The sequence below is a fragment of the Carettochelys insculpta genome, chromosome 15, assembly GCF_033958435.1.
Source record: "Carettochelys insculpta isolate YL-2023 chromosome 15, ASM3395843v1, whole genome shotgun sequence".
NCBI classification, from domain to species: domain Eukaryota; kingdom Metazoa; phylum Chordata; order Testudines; family Carettochelyidae; genus Carettochelys; species Carettochelys insculpta.
In genome coordinates this window covers 31,413,324-31,435,653 of record NC_134151.1, presented here as the reverse complement: position 1 = coordinate 31,435,653, position 22,330 = coordinate 31,413,324, and the positions used below count along the sequence as shown (strand labels likewise).

The 22,330-nt window shown below is 44.7% G+C and overlaps 1 protein-coding gene across 3 annotated transcripts in view; it reads left to right on the top strand.

The window, feature by feature from the left end:
• Nucleotides 1–13,769: 13,769 nt before the first annotated feature.
• MGAT4B (alpha-1,3-mannosyl-glycoprotein 4-beta-N-acetylglucosaminyltransferase B) overlaps nt 13,770–22,330 on the top strand; it is a 137,000-nt gene continuing 128,439 nt past the window's right edge. For 2 of the 3 annotated variants that reach the window (XM_075009293.1, XM_075009291.1), the window contains exon 1: nt 13,771–14,087. In XM_075009293.1, the coding sequence (XP_074865394.1) occupies nt 13,991–14,087 (97 nt within the window). In that variant the 5' untranslated portion in view covers nt 13,771–13,990. Of the gene's footprint in view, nt 14,088–22,330 lie in introns of all 3 variants that reach the window. The other variant, XM_075009292.1, reaches the window with a different exon arrangement.

The following is a 22,330-nucleotide window of genomic DNA, read 5'->3' as shown; positions in this document are numbered from 1 at the left end:
GCCGGCGCCTTATAGCCGGGCTCGGGGAGGCCGGGCCTGAGCCGGGAAAGTCCCCACCCCTGGAAGCCCACTAGGGGGACTGCAGGGCGGGGCGGGGCGGGGCGCGAAGCGGGCACCGTCTCAGCGCCCGAACCGGAGAAGAACGGCCGGCTGGGGGAGGGAGCCGGGTCAGAAACCCCAGCGGGGAGGGGTCTGGAGAGTGAGGGGAGAGGGGTCTATAGTGGGGGGATGCTGAAGGATGGGGGGGGTCTAGATCAGACAAGGGGGTCCTGGAGAGTGAAGGGAGCGGGATCTAGAGTGGGGGGGGAGGCTGAGGGGTGGGGGTCTAGATCAGACAAGGGGGGTCTGGAGAGTGAAGGGAGAGGGGTCTAGGGGGGGGAACAGGAGGTGGGGTCTAGATTGGGGAAAGGGGCTAGAAGCTGAGGCGAGGGGGGACTAAAGGGGAAGGTGATTGAGGAGATATGGGTCTAGATGCGGGGCCGGAGACCGATGGGGCCTGAGGCGATGGGGAGGTCTAGATCTGGGAATGAGTCTAGAGTGGGGGGAAATGGTGGGATCTAGATTGGGGGAGAGATCTGGAGACTGAAAAGGCAGGGTGGGGGAGGGGAAACGGTGGCTGGAGCCTGGCGTGGTGGGTGGGGTTTGAAGGAGGGTATGTAGCTCTTGGCATAGGCAGGTAGTGACACCTAATCCTGAGTGGGTGGAGACAGTCCTCAGGGAAGTGGCCTTGTCAAAGCCATAAGTAACGGTGACTCAGCACTTTCCTCTTTGCCTGTGTTAGAGGAGATCCAAGGAAGGAAGGCCTGCCTGGCATTAGCAGCCCACTAGCTGTTCTGGGGTGCAGGCCTCCCCAAAAGCAGTAGTAAAGGCAGAAGATGTTGCTTGCCAGTGGCTGCACAGGTGGCCAAAAAGACCCATGCAATTTAGGACTGAATGAAACTGATGTTCACACTAAGGCCAATAAGACATCCTTAGTGTAAAACCCCTGAAGATAATAAAGATACGCTGTGGATTAATTTGGCCATTTGAGTCTAAAGCACAATTTAGCAAGAAGTAATTCGATTAAAATATTTTTAACACTATTTTTCTCTGCAATATCAGTAGCAAGTGTTACTACGTAATTAGTTGCAGTCTGGCAGTCTCCAGAGAACCCAGGTATGACTGAGGCCCCATTTTGCTAGGTGTTACACAAATACAATGTAATATAGATATGGTTATGCTCTGAAGAAATGCATTTTAAATCCCTACTGTCCACTTCACTTTTTATGCTATTAGTTTACCTTTTGTGACAATATTTTCTTGTAAAATTACTAACCAGCATAAGCCTCTTGTTGATGAAACAGAAGATGATTACAGTTAACGACAGTTTGTGTTTGTTATTTAATCCATTGTGCTGATAACAAAAAAATATATAATAAAGATTGTGCTGTGTATTGGAGTCTTGCTCTTCCTAGAAGTGTTTTGCATGCAGGGACTTAAGCAGCCTGCAAGATTCAGAAATCTGTACATTAGAATTGTATTCATGTTGTTTTTGATCCAGTACCTTTTTTATCCTTGTTGATCTCTTATGTGTTCCCTATTCTTTCTGAGTCTCTCTTATCTGTCTGCCTGCTTTTACTCTTTCCAGCCCCCAGTCTTTTTTTTTGGCTTTCCTCAGCAAAGCCAGCAGTTTCTTTTCACTTGTTTCCACTTTAGTAGGGCTATTTAACTCTATGCTACCTTCAGATTTCATTTAGTCCATTTTTGTCAGTTACATGTGCTGAGGAAATCCATCTTGCAGCACAAAAGAATTAATCGTTCCAAATGTAGGAGATAAATGTGAGTATGTTGGTTTTTTTTAATCAAAATACAAAGCTGAATAAGAAAGAACTTGGAAGGAGTGAGAGACTACAAGTAATATATCCCTCTAGCTCTCTGTGTAACAGAAATAAGATTAACAAATCTTCAACGCCCTCCAGCAGCTGCCAGTTGGTTTTGATATCCAAGGCTTCTCAGTGATTTTAAACTTGGTTAGTTAAATACAACAATATCTGTGAATCATTCAGGAATCTACAATGCTGAGGAATAAAAATGAGAATAGCTGTTCTGTTATTTTACAACACAACATTCAAGACCCTTTAGCATGGAGACATAACTATGTAACTTCTGCTATGTCACAGTATGCTGGGGGTGGCCAACCAGTTAGGGATTAAGAACCACAGATAAGAGTGCAAAGAGCCACATGGACAGGGTGCAAAAAGCCAAGTATTATATAATTATTTCTAGATAGGTATACAGTAAACCCTCAAGATATGCGCAACCAAGTTGCACGTGTCTCGGGTTAATGCAACTGCTGCCCCTGACAGGAGCAGTTTCCTGTTGGGCAGCAGACACGAGTCAGGCTGCCATCCCTGACAGGACCAGGGAAACTGCTCCTGTCAGAGGTGGCAGCCTGACTCTTGGCTGCCACCCCTGACAGGAGCGGTTTCCTGGGCCCTCGAGTGGTGGGGAGATGGGAACCATGCAGCAGCCTGGCTACATGGCTCCCTTCTGCTTGCAGAGCTGGGAAAATTTTGGGAAGTAAGGACACTTCGAAGTTGCGCAGGTTCTTCAAAGCACCTGCAACTACACGGTATGCTGGCACTTCAAAGCTTGTAACTTCAGCGTTGCCACGGGGAAGATTAGCCTAATGAAGTGCTGCATATTCATCACAGTACTTCATGAATAGTCTCCAATCAGGCTAATTACCATGCCCCCTTTGAAGAAGGGAGCAAGTGTAGACACAGCCAATAGGGAGCATAAACCCACTCTCCTCTTAGGCCATGTCTACACTTAAAAAAAACTTCAAAATGACCATGCTAATGGCCAAATTGAAGAACACTAATGAGGCACTGAAATAAATATTCAGTGTGTCATTAGCATGCAGCCGCCACGGTTCGCTCGCCCATGGCTTGTCTACGCAAGAGTCCTTTTCAAAAGGACCCTGTGTAGACAAGCCGCAGGCAAGCGAATCGCGACACTTTCAAAGTGTCGCAGCCAGCGGCATGCTAATGAGGTGTTGAATATTCATTTCAGTGCCTCATTAGTATTTTTCAATTTGGCCGTTAGCATGACCATTTTGAAGGGTTTTTTTGTAAGTGTAGACATAGCCATTATAAATGTAGTTAATTTATTGTACTACTAATCTTCCCTCAATCTAGATTTTTGGGACTTAAAAATAGATGGTTGCTGACATTGAGATGGATACATAGAGGCTTTTAAAGTTTGTTGGTGGCAATATTTGCAGATGAGATGCAGTTGACAGGATTCTCAGTCAGGTCAGATAAGAGTCAAGTTATCAGAAGAAGCTGTCTGAACCTTCCAAGTATTCCAAGTATAATTAAAGATGGATCATTGAGTAGTAGGTTCCCGGCTGGTGTTAATATCATTTTGCTTTAAGGGCCTTCTGCCCTGATTTTTAGTGACATACTTCTTAACCTAACATAATGGGAAATCTTGAGGCCTTGTCATGAATTAAATACTATTTAAAGTTAAGAGAGAGATTTATTTATTTTTTAGGATGAAGAAATATTTTTTAAAAATTTAAGACACGTTTTAAACTCAGCAGTATGTTCAGCCTCCCTAAGTAGTCAATTAGATGTTTGAAGATACAAATTAATTTTAATTTTTTTTATTTAAAGAATATTTATGTTTATTCTTATAATAAACAGAATTTCTCCCTTTTGCTTTGGGCAGAACCCCTTGAGCTGTTTGGTAATGATGCTTTATGGCCATTGACTGGCTTGAAGTGATGAGTTATTGTTTAAACTCATGACCAGGTAAATAGTGCTGTGTCTCTAAGAAAATATTTCACTTGGTTTATGAACACAGGTACACATTACTAATGATTCTAAACATGACAGTGTGTGTGGGCAAAACAGAGACATAATCCACTAGTTATCTCTTGTTTCAGAATGCTGGTGAAAGCAACTGATTTGGCTTTACAGGAGACCAAAGTCTCCTCTTTGTTTATAAAATAGAAGCAGCATGTCCACCAGCCACACAAAGATCCTTCCCCACGTTTCTTTGCCAATATACCTCACTCGTGCCCTGGCAGGCTTGCTTAGGGTGTGCAAACAGTAAAGCCTATATGTACTTTCTCTCTGTAACCTCAGAGGCACTGAGACCATTGACAAGGAAGAACGAAGCCTCTGCTCTGCAGCCTGGGCCAAGAGTCAGCTGGCTGTTAGCTCGTGGTAGAGACCATGGCTTTAGTCCTTCAGATCACAAGCTCATTTTCTCCTGCTGACTGGGAGCTCTTGGTCTTACAGCTCCTTCTTCTCTGTGCTGACATAGCCAAGGTGGCCTATTAGAGTCATTTGTCAAGGCTGACCTTTGCCTCAACTAGGAAATGGTCTCAGAAGATCAACTTGTTTTTTTATTAAAACAAAGAAGGAGTCATGTAGCACTTTGAGGCTCACAAAATAATTTATTAGATGATGAGCTTTTGTGGGGCACACCCACTTCATATCTGGAGATATGCCATTTCCAGTACAGCACTGACGGTTACCTCTCTGTTACTATTCATTTTCTATTGACATTAAACTGGCCTCAAACATTAACAATTAATCTTGGTATTAAAAACATGGGTAGCATTTAGACAAGTGAAAGAGTGTATTCCATTCCTATTCACCTTTTAAAAATGTTTGTCCTAATGGGTTATTTTGGGGTGTAAGGGCTTTTCCATTCGTTGCACAGATACGCCAATACTGTTGCTTCAAATTAATTTATACATCTATAAAAAGCAAGAGCTGCACCAAATTAAAAACAGAAGGAAATCTATAATGGGGGTAGTGTGAACTTTGCTCCTAAAAGCCAAAGGAAGTTTGCCTTTCTTGATTGGTGTGTCTTGAGTCATGCCTGATCTTCTGCTTATGACATCAGACTCCTTCCAGAAGCTTCTTCACTGAAAATAACAACAAAGGAAAGTATTTGGAATTTGCACTCTGCTGAGGCCCCATAAAGGGTACTGTTATTTGCCTAACTTATCTGTCTGTAATTCATCTGTGTCCCATATCACTCTCCTTTCTCCTCAAAGTTAAAGCTCTCTTGCCCTGTACTTAATTGTTGTTGCAGAAGAGAGAGAGAGTGTGTGTGTGTGTGGAGAACTTCACAGCTAACTGACGATGACATGTAGGAATCTAAACTAATTTTGACACATTCCTTGTTTTCACTGTGAATAATCGAGTTCTCTATAACAGAAGGCCCTCTCCCTCTCTAGACTGTTCTCATCTTTTTTGGAGAACAAGAGTGTTTCAGAAAAAGAAGTGGATGTCAGGGTGTTTGAATCTCATTTGTAATTAACTGGGATTCATCTAAGATTTGTCTTGTTCTGCCTGTCTGCTTCATATGGTTATTTAACTACAAAGAGTTTTCATAATAGTGATTCTTCTAGGGTAGTTCTCATATTTGGCCAGAGATAGGAAAATTCACCAGCAGGAAAACAACAAAATGTTCAGGTTTGTGATCTTTTTGATTGTATCTCTGAAGTAAAAGAATTGAGGGTACATCTGCAGTACAATCCTACCGTAGCTGATCTTCCAAAGTTCAATTTAGTGCACCTAGTGGAGACATAGTAAATCAAATGTATAGGGCGCTCCAATTAACTGTGGTACTTCTACCCCTCGTTAGGAGTAAGGAAAGTCGATGGGCATGCAAGCTCCCATTGACCTCCCTTAGTGATGACAGTGTGGAAGCCTGAATTAAGGTATTTTGATTTAGATATGTAATTAACATAGAAGAAACTGCATACCTAGTTTCAACCTTACCCTGTAGCGTAGACCTGCCTTAATTTAGAACATATTTTGTATGGAGGAATCCTGCATTGGGACTGGACTAAATTACAATATAAAGGGAAAAGATCTTATGTCTGGGCTTCTATGGTTAACCTTGGTGTAACATTTCTGGTTTCATTATTTCCTTAAGCTTTTGGGGTGAACACATGGTCAGAGTTGGCCTGGAGGCAGAGATGGCCCACCAGGACCCAGGTGGTGAGCAGGGCCCAATGCAGCACGCTGACAGAGAGGCGTGGCCAGTGGGCAGTGGATGCTATTTTCAGTTGGAGCATGAGTTCCTAAACATGCAGGTCCTGAGGCAGCCAGCTTATTTGCCTTGCCCTAAGGCCCAGCCTGCCTGGAGGTCTTGGGTTCTTGAGCGTTGCTAGTTTGTCTTATGTTAGCTTATGGCTGCTGTTTGTGGCATTTCTATCACAAAAGCTTTCAGTGGAGAAACCGCATGAAATATAAATAAATAAGGTTGCCATGTCCTGAAAAATGTAGCAGTTTTTATGTTTGAGCAAGCAGTCACTTATAACAGAAAACAATACAAGAGACAGAGGGGACTTTTTAAAGTGTTATAATGGTTACAGTCAAATGATGTGTGAAGTACTGTGTATGTGTACAAGATAGGGGTTAAGAAGACAGAATTTTGCCATGCATTAGTTAGAGGCTTTTGTAAAAGACTGCTCCAACTACTGATTTCCCACTTGAAGAAGGTCACTGAGTCTCAGAAAATCTACAGTTCTGGAACGAGGAGGGAGAGAATGGGGCTCAGCATTTCAAAATTATATTGTAGCAATTTACTATCCTACAATCTTCCTCTTTTCTTCTCTCATATCCCTCTTCAAAACTGCCTTCTCATGGGAAGCCCTTTTTAAACCAACCAGGCAAGTCCTATCCCACAGGCTCATTCACCATATACTATTTGTGTCCAGCTACTTTGCCTGGGTACTAAGCAGAACATTTATGCTTATGGAATAATAACACTTTTTTCAGCTTGAGAAAGGACTCTTGTACCAAAACAATTCTGCAACAAAGGGTTTATGGATGCATGATGAAGTCTGCAACGGTGTGAGAAATTGGTTAGGATATGATCTGAAGAAGTGGGTCTGTCCCAGGAAAGCTCATCACCTAATAAATTATTTTTTAGTCTTTAAAGTGCTACATGACTGCTTTTTTGTTTTGATAGTTGAATCCAAATATTAGTTTAATGAGGAGTGGGGGCTTCAAATAATGGGAACTGCAGCTAGCTTGAAAATAGAGTTGAGATCACCAGCAGCAGGGACAGCATAAAACCAAAAGCTAAAGGAGGTTCTCGGTTGATCTAGGCTGAGTCACTCTGACTTTAGGTCAGCATGCTTGGTCTAGAGTTTTCCTAACTTCGAAATATGTACACATAAAATTCTCTCACAACTTGCTGTCGACTCTCCTGAACCCCCCTGATGCACCCTTTGGACTACTTAATAGAACTAAGTCAGGTGGCTGTGACTCAGCTGGATCCCGTGATAGTAACTTCCTTTCCTTTCTCCCCAAGGCTGGGGCAGGGAGCTGTCGGCTGGGGATTAGATAACACTTGGGATCAGTGATCTAACAAGTCCCCTCCCACAAACAAACACAGGGACCTCTTCGTCATTGACACAGGAGCAGGTCATTATGGTGTGGTTTGCCGGCAGCCTTCTGAATTAATCCAGGATCAAATCAGCGTTATTTAGGTCCTGTGACTATGAGAAATAGTTACTGTGCTTTTGGGAGGATGTTCTTTCTTGGTCTGAAGAAGTGGGTCTGTCCCACGAAAGCTCACCTAATAAACTATTTTGCTAGTCTTTAAAGTGCTACTTGACTGCTTTTTGTTTTGATAGTGTCTAGACTAGCACGGCTTCCTCTCTGTTACTAGAGTATACATAGTTTCACAGAGAATATTTCAGAGGGAGAACAGGGAGTTTAGGTCTGAAACTTTCACTCTTTGCTGTTAGGCTGGGCTTCATCATTGCTTTACTGTCTGCTTTCTTCGTGTAAGTGTCAGCTCTCATGTAGTGATCTGCTCCTGTATGCCTTCAGGGATTCTACAACTGAATGGCCATAATCAGAACAAGCTCTGCATGAGATTGGCTGTAAAGAGATTTTTTTTTTCTCTCAAGGTTGCGGGCAGGAGAGAAAGCAGCAGCCACCAATTCTTATTTGCTTATGTGGAAGTCAGCTGTGCAATGTCAGGATTCTTATGCCGGACAGCTTGTCAACACCAGTTTTAATTGGCAATATAACTTTTTTTTTTTTTGTAGACAAAAGCTTCTGGGCGATATTTTCTGTATACTGCGTTGACACAGATAAGAAAGAATGAGCAGGGGTCAGAAACAAGTACCTATTGTATTCCCTTGATACAAAGTACAGCATGAAAAAAAACGAGGTGGAGAGGGAATTTACATATACACTCAAGTGTGTTCTTATGGAAATGTTACCCATGGTCATGCCCTTACATTAAAGAATTCAAATGTTACGAGCACCTTATTTATAAGACTGCTTAATACTGTTTTGCTTTTCTAAAGATCATTCAAGAACCTGCATACTGTGGTAAAATACTGTTGAACTCAGCCCCTGACACGCACACTGATAGGCAAAATAAACAGGAAGTGAAGTCATTTATCTTGGAAAGGTTATATAACAACAGATAAACTGGCTGAAACAGCCTTGCACTAGATTAGGGAATGAGCCGAGCCAAATCAAAACCAGGAAGGGACCCAAAAACCACTGAGGTTTGTAGTTAAACTCTGGATATAAGTTGCTGCTTAAATCTATCTCTAGATTTAATAGCTCTTTAACATCTGTAATTTGTATGATGCTTTCATAACAACCTCTAGATTTGAATCTCTCTGGGCTAGTGACAACAAGGTTTTCAAATTTCTAATCTCACAAAACTGAACATCCTTGCCTTACCCCAGTCCCTACGTGGAGGCTCTGCTGCCCTGCTCCACCCCTCCAAGGTCGCTGCTATCCCAGCTCTCTGCATCTCCCTTCCATCCATCACTCTTTCCCCCACCCTCACTTTCACCAAGCTGGGGCAAGGGTTGAGGTGTGGGAGGCCATGAAGAGGCTGGTTGGGGGTGCAGGCTCCAGACTGGGGACAGACAAACAAAAATTAAATGCAGTCAAGTAGCACTTTAAAGACTAACAAAATGATTTATTAGGTGATGAGCTTTCGTGGGACAGACCCACTTCTTCAGACCATAGCCATACCAGAACAGACTCAATATTTAAGGCACAGAGAACCAAAAACAATAGTCAAGGTAGACAATATTCCTCTTTGTGTCTTCATTACCCTGGCAAACTAAGGACTTGATTCTAAACTATCAGGATAGTTTATGATATAAGCACCTTGTATAGCATGATAACTTTATCCATAGTGGTCTGTATCACTTTAACAATATTGGTTTATAAATGTATATATTTAAAGCAGTACAATACCTGTGTACTAAGTGTTTACCAGCATTCCAACCGTCTCTGTAATCACAAGCTCTTACAAATATTTAGCGCAAGGTCCAGTGTGCTTCAACAGTAGCCATGGGAACTATAAGCTGCAGGCTGCAAACTGTGGCATGTTGGGAGAACTTCCTGGTTTCTACAGGATGTATCTGTTGCCCCCTGGAGGTCTCAGCAATGACTGAGCTGGAAGCATGTAGCAGGTAAGCAGAGAGGAGGTTCTACGTTCTTTACAGGTGGGCAACATTCCTTATAAACTGAGTGTTTGAGTGGCCACCTCGGAGAGGTTCAGATGCCACCCAGCTGATTAGCAGAGTGCCCACAGTTGGGAGTATGAACATTGCCACATGTTGTGGTGCATATAACAATTTCTTTTGCTCATGGATGGAAAAAGTTAGAAGGAACACTGCAGGTGGGCCAAAAAAGGGCTTAATGAGCACAAAAGCAAAGGGCGTTCATCTACTGGTGAGGTGTACAGTAAACCCTCAGAATGCAATACTTTGAGTTGTGCTTAAGTCGCTTGAATGCGAGTTAAGTACAATTCCAAATCCCACTTCCCCAGCCCCGATTCAACACTTGCACACAGCTCTGGCTCACCCTCCACCCCCACGCTCGGCTCTGGCTCACCAACCCTTACGCACAGCTCCTGCTCAGCCTCTCCTGCCCCAGTTCAAACCCCCCATGCGTGGCTCTGGTTCAAACCCCCACCCTCATTCAAACCCCCTGCACATGGCTCTGGTTCTATCCTTCTGCTCCCGTTCAACCCCCCTGCAGGCCGGCTCATCATGCAAGCAGGGCTCTGGCTCACTGCCACCCCTGCCCGCATGGCTCTGGCTCAACACGCCCCCCCCCAGTTCAGCCACACCCTCACATGTAGCCCCAGCTCAACTCCACCCCCCCCCGCAGACCTAACCCACCACAGGCTTAATCCCCCCCCACCCCCTTCCCACAGCCCCTTCCCAGCTGCCCCCCCCAACCCCAGGACTTACTTGCAAGTGGAGCTGCTGGTGCTCCTGCTGCTTCCCCAGCTGCAGAATGTGCATTCCCCCGTGGAAAAAGGCACCCCCGACTTATGCAAAATTTGGGTTGCACGAGAGAACATGGGAACGGAACCCTTGCGTAAATTGCAGGACTACTGTATAGGCAACCCTCGCTAATATCAGTGGAGATTGGGTGTGGGTGTGAAACAACAAACCTATTAGCTAAAGAGAGAGTGTGTGTGTGTGTGTGTGTGAGAGAGAACAAATAAACCTACTAGCTAAAGTGAGAAAACCTTTCATATTCCATTGCTTCTTTTCCACTGTTTGGCTCTTGGTGACGTGCACAGGCAACTCTCACTAGTATCAGTGGACATATAGCAAACAACAGACATATCCATTAGTTAAGGTGTGAAAGACTGTTCTTACTCTATTATTTGTCTTCCACAGTTTGGCTAAAGCCTTGTCTATGCTGGGTTTTTATCCACTACAGTGCAAATCTTTAGTACAGCCATTATTTTGATTGACGCCATGCTATATGCCAATAGAATCGGGAAAGTTTTAAACGGGTAAACTGCAGTAGTCCAAAACACATTGCCTCACTCATGTCTACACAAAGGTGTTTGGGTAGAAACACAGACAAGATGAGGCCTCGGTAAGGACCACATAATAGTAATTACATCACTGTGTAAAGAAGCATATCAAGAGTACCTTTTGGGGAAGCAGTACTGTAGTTTAGAAATAAAAAACTCCATTTACACAGAAATACCTTGATAGAAGTCAGTGCTGGGGAAGGAGAAGTGCAAAAAGTGTATTATTACCTCATAAAGTTTTAATCAAATACATGTTTTGAGAATCTTCCCAAATGTAGCAATGGATCCATGAGGAACATTTCATGACATGTATGTTGAGGAAAATAGCTGTGTCTTAGCTACAGGCTCTTGTGACGCAACTCCAACTGCAGTTACGGAACAACTATAATCCAGTGCAGAATGTCATGACTCAGTGCAGATATTCTATCATGCTCCACAAGAAAGGCTGCCAATCTTCTCCCCCACCTTGTTGTCAAACACAGCCTTTTTAATTGTTGGCATATTTATTTATAATGATTTAGTTATGCTTTCAGCAATAAAACATATTTCTGGTGTGCAGGGCCTTTGTCAATGACAGCCTGTTGTGTTCTGCACTGCTGCAGCATATTTTCAATTTCATACAAAGTGCAATGAGCTATGAAGAAAGCTAGAGAAAGCGCTCAGAAATGTGCTTTGGATGATAAGGGTGACATACTGTGTGGGTGGGAGTGGTAGTAAATTAGGTTATGAAACAGAGGGTTTAATCATATTTCTCTGGAATATTTAGGGTTTCCTGTGATGGAAAATAACTTTAAAAAATGAGAACTAGAGAGAAATGAAAACCTTGTAAGACTTGAGAACCAAACCTCTTGGAAACACAGATTGATCCATGATATAGTGTGCTGTCTTAATTACACATTGTTCTTCCCTTTCCTGTCCTTCATCCCAATGGAGACAAGTGTTTGTTGTGGCACCACTGCTTTGTCAGTATAAATCTAGATCAGGACCAGAGACTCCCACAAATCAGATAAAAAATCTGATTTTTCACTAGCAAAGCTTGGAACCTGGACCCAGGGTTTTGGGGTTGGAGGGAAGGTGGGGATCAGCTGCAAAATTCACCTTTGGACCTGGATTTAGATTCAAAATCCTTTAAGAATTGGGAATGTGTATGTGGTTTCAAGAGTTGAAAGCCGTCTTCAAAAAGCGCTCGCATCTTTCTCCTATTCAAAGCTCATCCATGACGCCAGAAGGAGACAGCACAGCCGGGTAGCACAACTCCCACCTCTTAACTTCCGTTTCAAACGCCACTCTCCGTCCGGTTCTCAAACCCTTCGTGGGCACAGCAGGTGGCGCTGCTGGCTTGGCTGAATCCAGAGTGCGCCACCCGGACACACCACTTCCAATCCATTGCGTTTTGTTTCTTCAATCAAACTTGAGAAGTATCAGGAGGAAAGGAGTCCCTGGCTGGGCCGCTCCTTCCTTCACGCTCACGTAGAGTGCGACCACTGCCACTGCAGGGTATTCACTTTAATGTATCTTCTTTGACCCTCTGCGATCAGGTACGAGCCACTGTGCGGCTTACCCACTATTTTTTTCTCTTATTGTTGCCGGGTGCTCAGCACTATTCCAACCGAATGCGTGTTTGTATTTGTATTGTAAACGTTCCGCGCCCCATCTCCTACAATGACGTTTTAGAGATTGTCTGCAAACATGTTTTCCCAAAGCACTGAAGCACAGCAGGAGAAAAACAATCTCCATCGCTTTGAAAGTTTCTCCAACAAGGACATATTCTGGCAGATGAAGTGAAAGGGCAAATGAACGTGTAGATGATTCAGTCTTTCCCGTTATACAGTGAAGCTGAAATCTAGGGGATAGAACCGTGTTTTTTTCCCCAACGCCTAGCAGGTTTCTAGTTGCCACAAAAATGCGCATGCTCTGGCGCTCTGATAAAAAGTAAGGGGACACTTTTGACTGTAAGAGCCCCAGAATCTGTGCAGTTTCGCGTGCTGAGAATTTACATCTGTGCTAAGCTGACAGCAAGTAAAAATACTGACGTAGGAGCCTGCTGATAAAAATGATGGATGAGGCACAATCAAGTGATTTAAGGCTGCACTTGAAATACTCGCGCCTGGGATTGATGGTTTAGTAACCCGCGCTCTGTGAATGTCGTTGCTTTCATCGTTTTGGGTGTTTCATAATTTTCCTTTGTATATTTACATTGAAAAGCTTTAAAAGGCTAACGCGGAGTGCATATATCAGGGCATTTAAAAACTACAACTATATAAATAACCAAATGGAAAACAGACAGGACAGCGACTAGTGCCTGCGAGCTCTCAGTACCAATGTTTCATTATTTAAGACACAGAACCTTATTTAGTATTGCTCATAAAAAAGAAAATACCCCAAGCGGGATAATTGCAGGGACGCTCCCGTTTGCATATGGGAGGCGACGTTTTCCACTTAATATTACCCTTGTTTTAATTGCTCACACCGTAGAGTCCCCAAAGCCTGTCGCCTACTCCCATTTGTACACCAGCCTAACTGCGATTAGATACCGCAACGGGCGAAGGCTTGGCCCGTCTGTGGTGCGCTAGTGTGAGAAGTTACCACCCTGCTATATGTGTACTGGTTACACGCACACACACACCTGCACATGCATTTCCGTGCACGCTTGCACAGTCACACGATGCAGAGGACTGCCTTCGCAGACAGGCGCCCAGCGGTGTGCAACACAGAAGGGGCCCCGTTTGCACGAGCACCCCGGAGGTCCTCCCGACGCGTGCACACGTGAATACGCCCCCACCTGTTCCGTGAGAGGCGCGCGGCGCCCTTGCACGCGCACACTGGCCCTTGCACGCCCGGCCGCAGCAATAGCATGTGCGCGGCTCCTTTAACTCGGTGCCATCTCCGCCCCTTCCCCTCCGCGGCGGCAGCCTCCTCCCTGCTCCTGGGCGCGCGAGCGGTGCGGGGGGGGGGCAGCCCCATCCCGCTGGAGCTGGCGGCCCGGCCGGGCGCGGCCGACGCATGAGGGCGGAGGGCGAAGGCGGCGGCGAGTCCCTCCCGCCCCCCGCGGCAGCCCCCGCCTCCGCTCCGCGCCGGGGCCGGGGCCCGGGAGGCTGAGGCCGCGCCGCGCCTGGGACATGCGGCCTCCCCCGCCGCCGCGGAGGAGGAGATGAGGCTCCGCAATGGCACCTTCCTCACCCTGCTGCTCGGCTGCCTGTGCGCCCTGCTCTCGCTCTCCTGGTACGGGGCCTTCAGCGGGCACAAAGGTAAGGGCGGTCGGGCAGCGCCGGCGGGGACCCCCCCTCCCGCGGCGCCCCCTCCCCGAGGCCCCGCCCCCACTCCCGGGGCATCCAGCTCCTCGCCTTCCTGGGGGGCTGCCCCTCCAGCCTGGCACCCAGGAGTACCAAGGTCCCCCCGTACTCTGGCAGCCGGCCCCTCACAAGCCCTCTTCTGCGGGACGGGGGCGTCCAAGGATCTTTTTCGCCCCCGCTCTCCTCTCCTTGCAGGGCCTCCACCCTAGATCCCACTCCTAGTACTGGGCTAAGGCGAGGGGGACCTGCCTTCCTGTCCGCTCTCCCCGCCCCCGTGTGTAGCTATGCCTCTCCTTCCTGCTGCAGAATGTGTGTTTCCCCCTCCATCCTTCTCAGGGGTACCCAGGGAACCCCTTGGGGTAGGGCTGTATACGTGGGCACCCCCAGATGCTTTTCCCTAGGGATTCCTTCTGCAGCCCAAGTTTATTTGCAGTTTGCAACCAATTCCACCACCCAGATGAGCTCTGAATGTGCATCCTATGGGTCAGTGCTTCCCAGCCAATGATCATTCAGGGTTTTTAAACTAATACTCCAGGTTCCCCTTCCTCCCTACCTTAGTGATGAGCCTCTGAACTAGACTCTTGTTCTCTCCCATTGTGAACTTCCCGTTGTTTGTGTGAGCTCTGACCTGAAAGGGTAAGACTGGTGTTTGCAGTAGCAAAAGATCCTCTTTGGGATTAGAGGCCACATAGTGAAGACAAGCAGCCAAGTTCTTAGTCTGGTAAACTGATAGCTTCTAGAACTCCTAGGAACCGACTACCATAGGTTATACTTAATTCTCTTGTTCCTAAGTAGTCTTGGCCGGAGTCTGGGAAAACATTTTCTTTGCCTGGCTACTTTGTCATCTTCCTGGGCTGCTTTTTTTCTCCTGTAGCTGAGTTATGAGCATGTCGGTCCCTGGGCTGCCTGGTCTGGAGATTTCTTTTTCATTGTAGCATGTGTGTAAGTATTTTTCAATCATGGGGCTCACCTCTCTTTCAAACATCTGTGCTCCACGTCATGGCCACAATTCACTGGCTGAGGAAAGTGGATGCACAGCTCTGTGGAGCTGATTTGGTGAGAGGAGTCCTTGCAGAGCGATGTAAAGCCAGTATCTGTTAGTTAGAAAAGGAAGATGTTACCAAGGCTGCCTGCACTCTGTGGCAAGCATGACCTAAATTCTGTGCAAAGGCCCTTGAGCTCCGCAGCACTCCAGTACAGCAGGCTAGAGATACTGCAGCAGCTGCAGAAAATTTAAGAAAGAAATCTTGTAGTGAATTAAATATGAAAATGAGTAGTAAAATCAGTACAGTAATCCCTGTATTATTTAATAGGACTTCAAATTACGTATTTTACGCTCCCCTTAAATTTTTAATATTCAAGTCTCTTGAAATTTGGATTGAGAGTCTAACTGTATCATTAAATGTTTGAAGTTGGAGACTTTGGAAATTAAAATGACATCTGCAGCTTTTGGCATGTGTACACATTAGCTGAATGTTTGCTAAAATGATCAGCAGTGAAATAGTTAACTGTATCAGGCACACTGCAATTACCAGGTTTCAAAATTAACAACCTATTCCTTTCTCTCAATTTGTATTTCAGATTGGTTTAAAATCTACTTGGGCAATACATTGCTGGTTTATGGCTTCAGTCAAATTTAGAAGATTTTCATAAGTGTAAGGGCTAGAAATATAACTTTAAAGCTTATCTGATAGAGCACAATTCTACTGAATACAGAAAGCTGTGCTTTTACGTTAGGTTCCACTGTATAGAAAAAAGTAAGGCCAAGCATCTCTGGAGAATGTCTTTTAAATATAAGAGATTCTCCCAAGATGCTTGCCCTTGGTTTTTTTTTTTTTTTTTTTTCTAACAACATAATAAGTATAATAAGCACCTTTCCCCAGTTTGTCAGTCACCACTACAAAGGTTTGTTTTTTACTTGGCTAGTTAAAATTACTACTGCTTCTTGTTGCTTCCGAATTGCAGCTGTCAGTTTCTGGTCTGAGTTACCTAGGGTCATGCCATTGACCCTTCATTCACTCAGCAAATCTACTCATTTCTAGTTTCTTCTAAAAATCCTTAAGTCTGCATTAACTGTCTGCCTAATGGTTGCTCTGTTACCCACTATCCTCCATTGTTTTTTTGTTGTAAAATTAATGTTGGCTTTTATGAAACATTGTTTGGTTTTTGCACTTTACTCATCAACTAAAAGTGTCTGCTAACTTATGTTTCTAGCATGGTTTAAATCCCATTATGTCCACCTTGCTGCAGAGCTTCAAATAGCAAGATTGTTGAGCATGATTTAGGTCAAAAAGGTCTATAAATGTCTCATTGGCTGCATATTGTTTCCAAGATTTTCCCTCTAAAATGCATGACCTGTTTTATTATGTCCTTTCAACCAAAAATGCCAGACCCTGAGGTGACTTGCCCATATGTATGTAGACAGAAATAGTTTGGAAAGCTGCTTTCCTGCAATGGACAATGATGATGTTTGAGTTTCTTTTAAAATAGTGAACACCTTTCTGTATTAGTAAAATGGCAAACTAGCAACTGGAATTTCCTGAATTGTAGTTACTACGTTAAAGAAGCAGGTGTTTTCTGTAGTACTTCCTGACAAATAGAAGTCTAACCTTTCATTTAAGAACCATCTATTTAGCCTAGATACTCTTTTAGTTTGTTTCAGTATGTTAAAAGATTGTCTGCTTTTTTCCCTCCTTCCAAGCACATACGGTGTCAAACTGACAACACAAGAAATGTAAATGAGAGTACAGTAGGATCTCAGAGTTACAAACTGACCAGTCAACCACGCACCTTATTTGGAACCTGAAATATGTAGTGAGGCAGCAGCAGAGATGAACCAAACCTCGCAAAACCAAACTCAAATACTCTACAGTTTCCTGTGGCCCCATAAAATTTATTTCCAGCCACCAGTCTTGGTTCTGTGTTCTGTGCTGTTATGTACTTGTAATTTATCCCTAAATGTCTTCTAACAGCCCACTAAGCAGTGGAGGTGTTAGTAATGCTGCTAGATGATATTGACCTCCTGTGGTTTGGCAAATTCTGTGGTTCAAGGAGAGCCAGGTCCCAAGGGTACTGACTAGAGAGTTTCAACCTGTACTGTGTATTCGAGAGAGTCCATCCGTCTGTCCAAGAACTTCTAAATGGTAAGAGCTAGGACCTCTCCATTTTGTAACAGCTTCTTCTTATCATAACTAAAGCAAGGTTAGGATTTGGTTATGCCAGGAAAATGGGACGTGCCTGGAATGGGATTGCTTCTCAGGCACAGGCAAAAGAGACAGAATCACCAGGCAGGTGAAGGGGGCTGGTTGGAGCCACTGCTCCCATCCCTGTCCAGGACTGCCTCTTGCATGAGCCTTCTACCTCCTAGGTGCTCTTTGATGAGGGCGCAGGGCTGCAGCTGCCTCCTCCACCAGTTTGAACGGGGCATTGCTATCTGTTTCCCTTTGTCAGATTGCCAGGGAAAGTGCAGTTTGCTGCGTTCCTCACTCTGACCGCAGCATGTGGGGGGGTGAACAAACCTGGACTTGCCCCAGCAGAGGGACATGAACCCCTCAGCTTTGCCTGTTGGAGCTGCAGTGGCCATGGAGAGATGCTTCCTAGTTGGCCGCAAGCTGCTGCAGTGAGATAGGGCTGGGGTCGTCCTCTCTCACCTGGTCAGCTTGCACACCGACCCCCCATCTCTAGCCCCACTGCACAGCAGAGATTTAAAAAGCAGCATGTATATTTTCATTTTGTTTTCCAAAAAACAAAAATTCCTTGAGTTAAGGATCCAAACAACATCCGATAAATCTTCTCATTTTAAATAAAATCTCTGCAGGATGCACAAGTACATGACGTGATGTGCATCGAGAGGCATTGAGCTGGAAGGAAGGACGACTGGCCAAACCAGTTATTTAAACATACTGGATGACAGAGAGGCTTGTCCAGAAAGCAAAAATAAGAACAGTATTGCACTGGTTGCGTCTGACAGCCATCTGTCAGCAGCAAAAAGCTATTAGCTGACATGGTTGCTAACAGAGTGATGACCAGATGGAGAGCGTGCAAAAGCCCCGCCAACCTAGCAGTAACTGGTATAAACTTGGTGAAAATACTGCAGTGCACAGAAGGAAGAGGAATAGGGCAATTTCAACCAGCCAAAACTCCCAGCCAGCCTTTTACTGCTTTAGTATACAGCTAAATACAGGTTCAGCCTCTTACATCCTGTACTCTCTCGTCCAGCAGCAACTGTGGTCTGGCGTGACCACAGATGTTGCAGGACCAGAGAGTCCTGGGGCTGGGGTCAGAGGGCAAGGGCTGGGCCAGAGCAGTGACTGGCAGCATGGCCTGGGTCAGACCTGGCTGGAATCTCTGCCAGCCCTGCCGCAGCAAGGGGCCCTCACAGGAGAAACGAGGGAAGCTGGGGAGCAGAAGCCAGAGGTCCTCCATGGTTGAAGAGCCAGCATTGAGTGGTGGGGCCCTGATGGCTGGGGAGTTGCCAGCCAGCCAGCTGGGGAACTGTGGGGTCCAGGAGCAGCCAAGAAACACCAGGGCTAGGGAGCCAGCTGAGGAGCCATGGCAGCCAGGTAGCCAGCAGGAAGCTTGGAAAGTAGACTGGGGCTGGTGGCCAGGAGGCCTGAGGCCACCTCCCTGGTCTGGCAAAATCCTTCTTCCAGGACTTCTCAAGTCCTGAGGGTACCAGGCCAGGGAGGGGCAACTTGTATTAGAGATCACTAAGAGTAGCCCAGAACAATAGACAGGTTCCTTGCTTGGGATTTTGGAAGGCATTTTTCGGGTGAGCGCTTGTGTTCTTCCTTTCTTCTCTTCCTTTTTCCACCACCCATGGCCAGGATATAGGAAGGAAGAGTAGCCAACACCACTTAAGAATTTACTTTAACGCTCTTTTGAAGCAGTACTTTTCTGAGGCTGTATCTGGAGTCCTGTGTGGACACAAAAGCTGTATCCACATCCAAGTGGCAAGCCGCGGATAATTTCTGTGGCTATCCACATCTGTGTCTGCAGATACCCAGAGATATAAAGCGAGTATTTGTGGATTTGCAGATCTTCTAGCTATATTGCCTTCTGTCACAGTCACATACTGTTTGCTCTCCTGCAGTAGCAATTTGATTCACTGTGTATGTTGGACTTGTGTTTAGCTGTTCTTCACTTTTGCAGTCAGTATATCCATATAACACATTTCCTGTGTCCTATCGTCAGTGGGACATCAGGAAATACCTGTCGGATTTATAGGGCATCACTTTCAAAGCATGACCTGCAGTTTGCAGAATAAGTGTTAGTGGAAGGGGTAAGGAGCTGAAGACAGGTGAGTCAAGTAGAGTCATGAACAAGCAGTCAGTAGTTACTAGCTGAAGAAGTCCTACAGCGAGAGCTTGCTTAGTTGAAGTGTGAGAAGTTTTATAACAGCACATAAGTAATGGGAGGAGAGGCAACACTTGTATCTGGGAAGAGGGAGGAAAGGAAGCAGTTTTTTCCCCCCCTTTCTGCATGTAGAATGACACACCACATTCATCTTTCTGCTCTCATTTCTTCCGTTTCCTAATATGTAAATATTCCCCACCACCGCCTTAGGGAGACCGGATCTTAAAAAACTGATCCATGTACTAGTCTCTGGGACATTTACTTTTTCTTTCTCTAATTATCTTTGTCTCTTTTTTCTCTAATTATTTTTGTGCTCAAAGCATTTTCAGCACCAGATGTTTAGTAGCAGACCCTAACATTGTGTCTGGGATCAGCAGTCATGGGTAGAGTCCTGACAAATTCATGGCCCTCATGGATGGTGAAATCTGGTCTTTTGTGTACTTTTACCTTATACTATACAGATTTCATGAGGGAGGCCAGGGTTTCTCAAATTGGGGGTTCTGCCTCACAAGGGAAAACAAGAGGCATAAGGCGGGGTGGTTTGTAAGGTCATTTTAGTATTGCAAGCATTTCTTCTGTGCTACTGTCAGAGCTAGGTATACAGAGAACGCAGCTGCTTTTGGCCAGGCACCCAGCTCTGATGGCAGTGCCCTGCCAGCAGCAGCACCTAAGTAAGGATGGCAATACCATACCATGCCACCCTTACTTCTGCACTGCTGCTTTCAGAGCTTGGTAGCCAGAGAGATGCGGCTGCTGACTGAGGGCCCAGCTCTACAGGCAGCAGTGTGGAAGTAAAGGTGGCAATACCATCCCATGCCATCCTTGCTGCTACGTTGCTGCTGGCTGTAGCTCTGCCTTCACGTCTGGACTCACAGCCAGCAGTCACAACACTTTAGCTGCCACCGCTGGCAGAAGCACAGAAGTAAAGATAGCAGTACTGCAACCCTCCTACGGTAACCTTGCACCCAGACACACAACTCTTTTTGGGTCAGGAGCTCTACAATTACAGCACCATGAAATCTTAGGCTTGATGAGATGAAAAGATGAAATTTAGTATGTTTTAAATCCTATGACTGTGAAATTGACCAAAATGAGCCATGAATTTGTGCAGCATGGACAACGGTAAGCCAAATGTGTCATGGGCCATGCATAGGCGCTTTGATGGGCCTCCTGCAGCCTGTGGGTCTAGGATGCTCTTTTGAGGCTTTTGTGGGGTATTAGAAACTGAAAGTTTGGACATGCTTTAGTAACAGAGCACCTGTCTTTTACAGCACCACATATGGTGAGAATCACTTCGCCTGTGTAAACTTTGAAAATGTATTTTGAAAATAAAGTTGGGAAATCCACTTAGAGAATTATCACTCGCATACTGCCTGGGTTTTCCCATTTCTGTGTTGAATAAAGTGTCTTTATTCCCCATCCGCTGTGTTTGATAAGACTAAACCCTACAATTACAATATTGTGAGGCTGTTTGATGGGGAAGAGAAATAATATTTAGACCACTTCCTGATAATTTCAGGAATGATCATTATTTCAGTTAATAGGTGGACACAGAGACAATGGCAGTAAGCCTTCGGATGAGGTGTTAGGGGAACCAAGGATCAGCTTAAGGACAGTAGTGTATGGAGATAATTGAGAACCTTTTGGGTGGTTTTAATAGACTTTCCTCCAGCATCTCATTTATCTACTTTGTTAAAGCTGGAACTTCTGCCTATTGTCGAGGGTGGTTTCTTTCTTGAGGAGTGACTGCAGAATGTCACTTACAACAATGATGCAGTTAGGAAAAACAGTGTAAATCTTCATGAAATATTTAATTCTTGATCTTGACTTCCAAGAACTATTCAATATTAATTTAATTTTGAGACTGTTTTGAGATCCAAAACATCTTATATGAAAAACGGGCGTGTCTGGGCATTTTTACGAAGTATTTAATTTTTTGCAAAACTCCAATAAACTTGAAAGCATATCTCAGAAAATGGACAGAATAACAGGAGCTGAAATTAACTTTCAAAGTGATCTGTGCCTTTCCTGACAAAAGAAGAACAAAGGCAAGTCCAAGAAATTTTGCATATTAATTAAAGAAACTGCATATTCAGGAGCTGAGAGTGTCATTAAGATAATCCCGAAGGCATGGAACCAATTAAAGAGTGACAGCAACCAACTTGAATCTAAACAAGCATGAAAGAGGTGTGTTTTCCTATAATGAAAATAAGGAAAAGGGTTGAAAATACTCTGAAAAGAGTTCCCCGCATTCACATCTGCCTCTTCATTGCTTGGACAGCAAACACTCCACCACTCATCCTATCCATCTTTACATGCAAGCTGCCTCAGACAGATAAGAAATTCAAAGACTCAAGAAGAAACCAATCCAAGGAAACCTCCCCCAGTACTTCAGTGTGGATTGGTGAGAGGAGATTGGTGCCAAGTGCTTAGGTTTAAAATTCTTTTAATGATTCTGTTCGAATATTGAAATGGTACAATAACTTTAAAGACTAGCAGTGCTACTTGTTAAACCCCAAGTGGTCTCAGAGGGGTAGCCATGTTAGTCTGTATCTTCACAAAACAAAGCGAGCAGTCCTGTAGCACATTAAAGACTAACAATTTTATTTATTAGGTAATGAGCTTTCATTTTCATTTGCTTTGGAGCAAAAATGATAATATAGAGCATATATATATATATATATATATATAGAGAGAGAGAGAGAGAGAGAGAGAGAGAGCAGGTGTGAGGGAGAGGAAGAAGAGGGGAAAGAGCAGGGAGGAAGAGCCACCTTTCATTAATAGGACCTATAGAAGGAGTAAATTAAGTGGGATCAAAACAAAAAAGCAGTCAAGTAGCACTT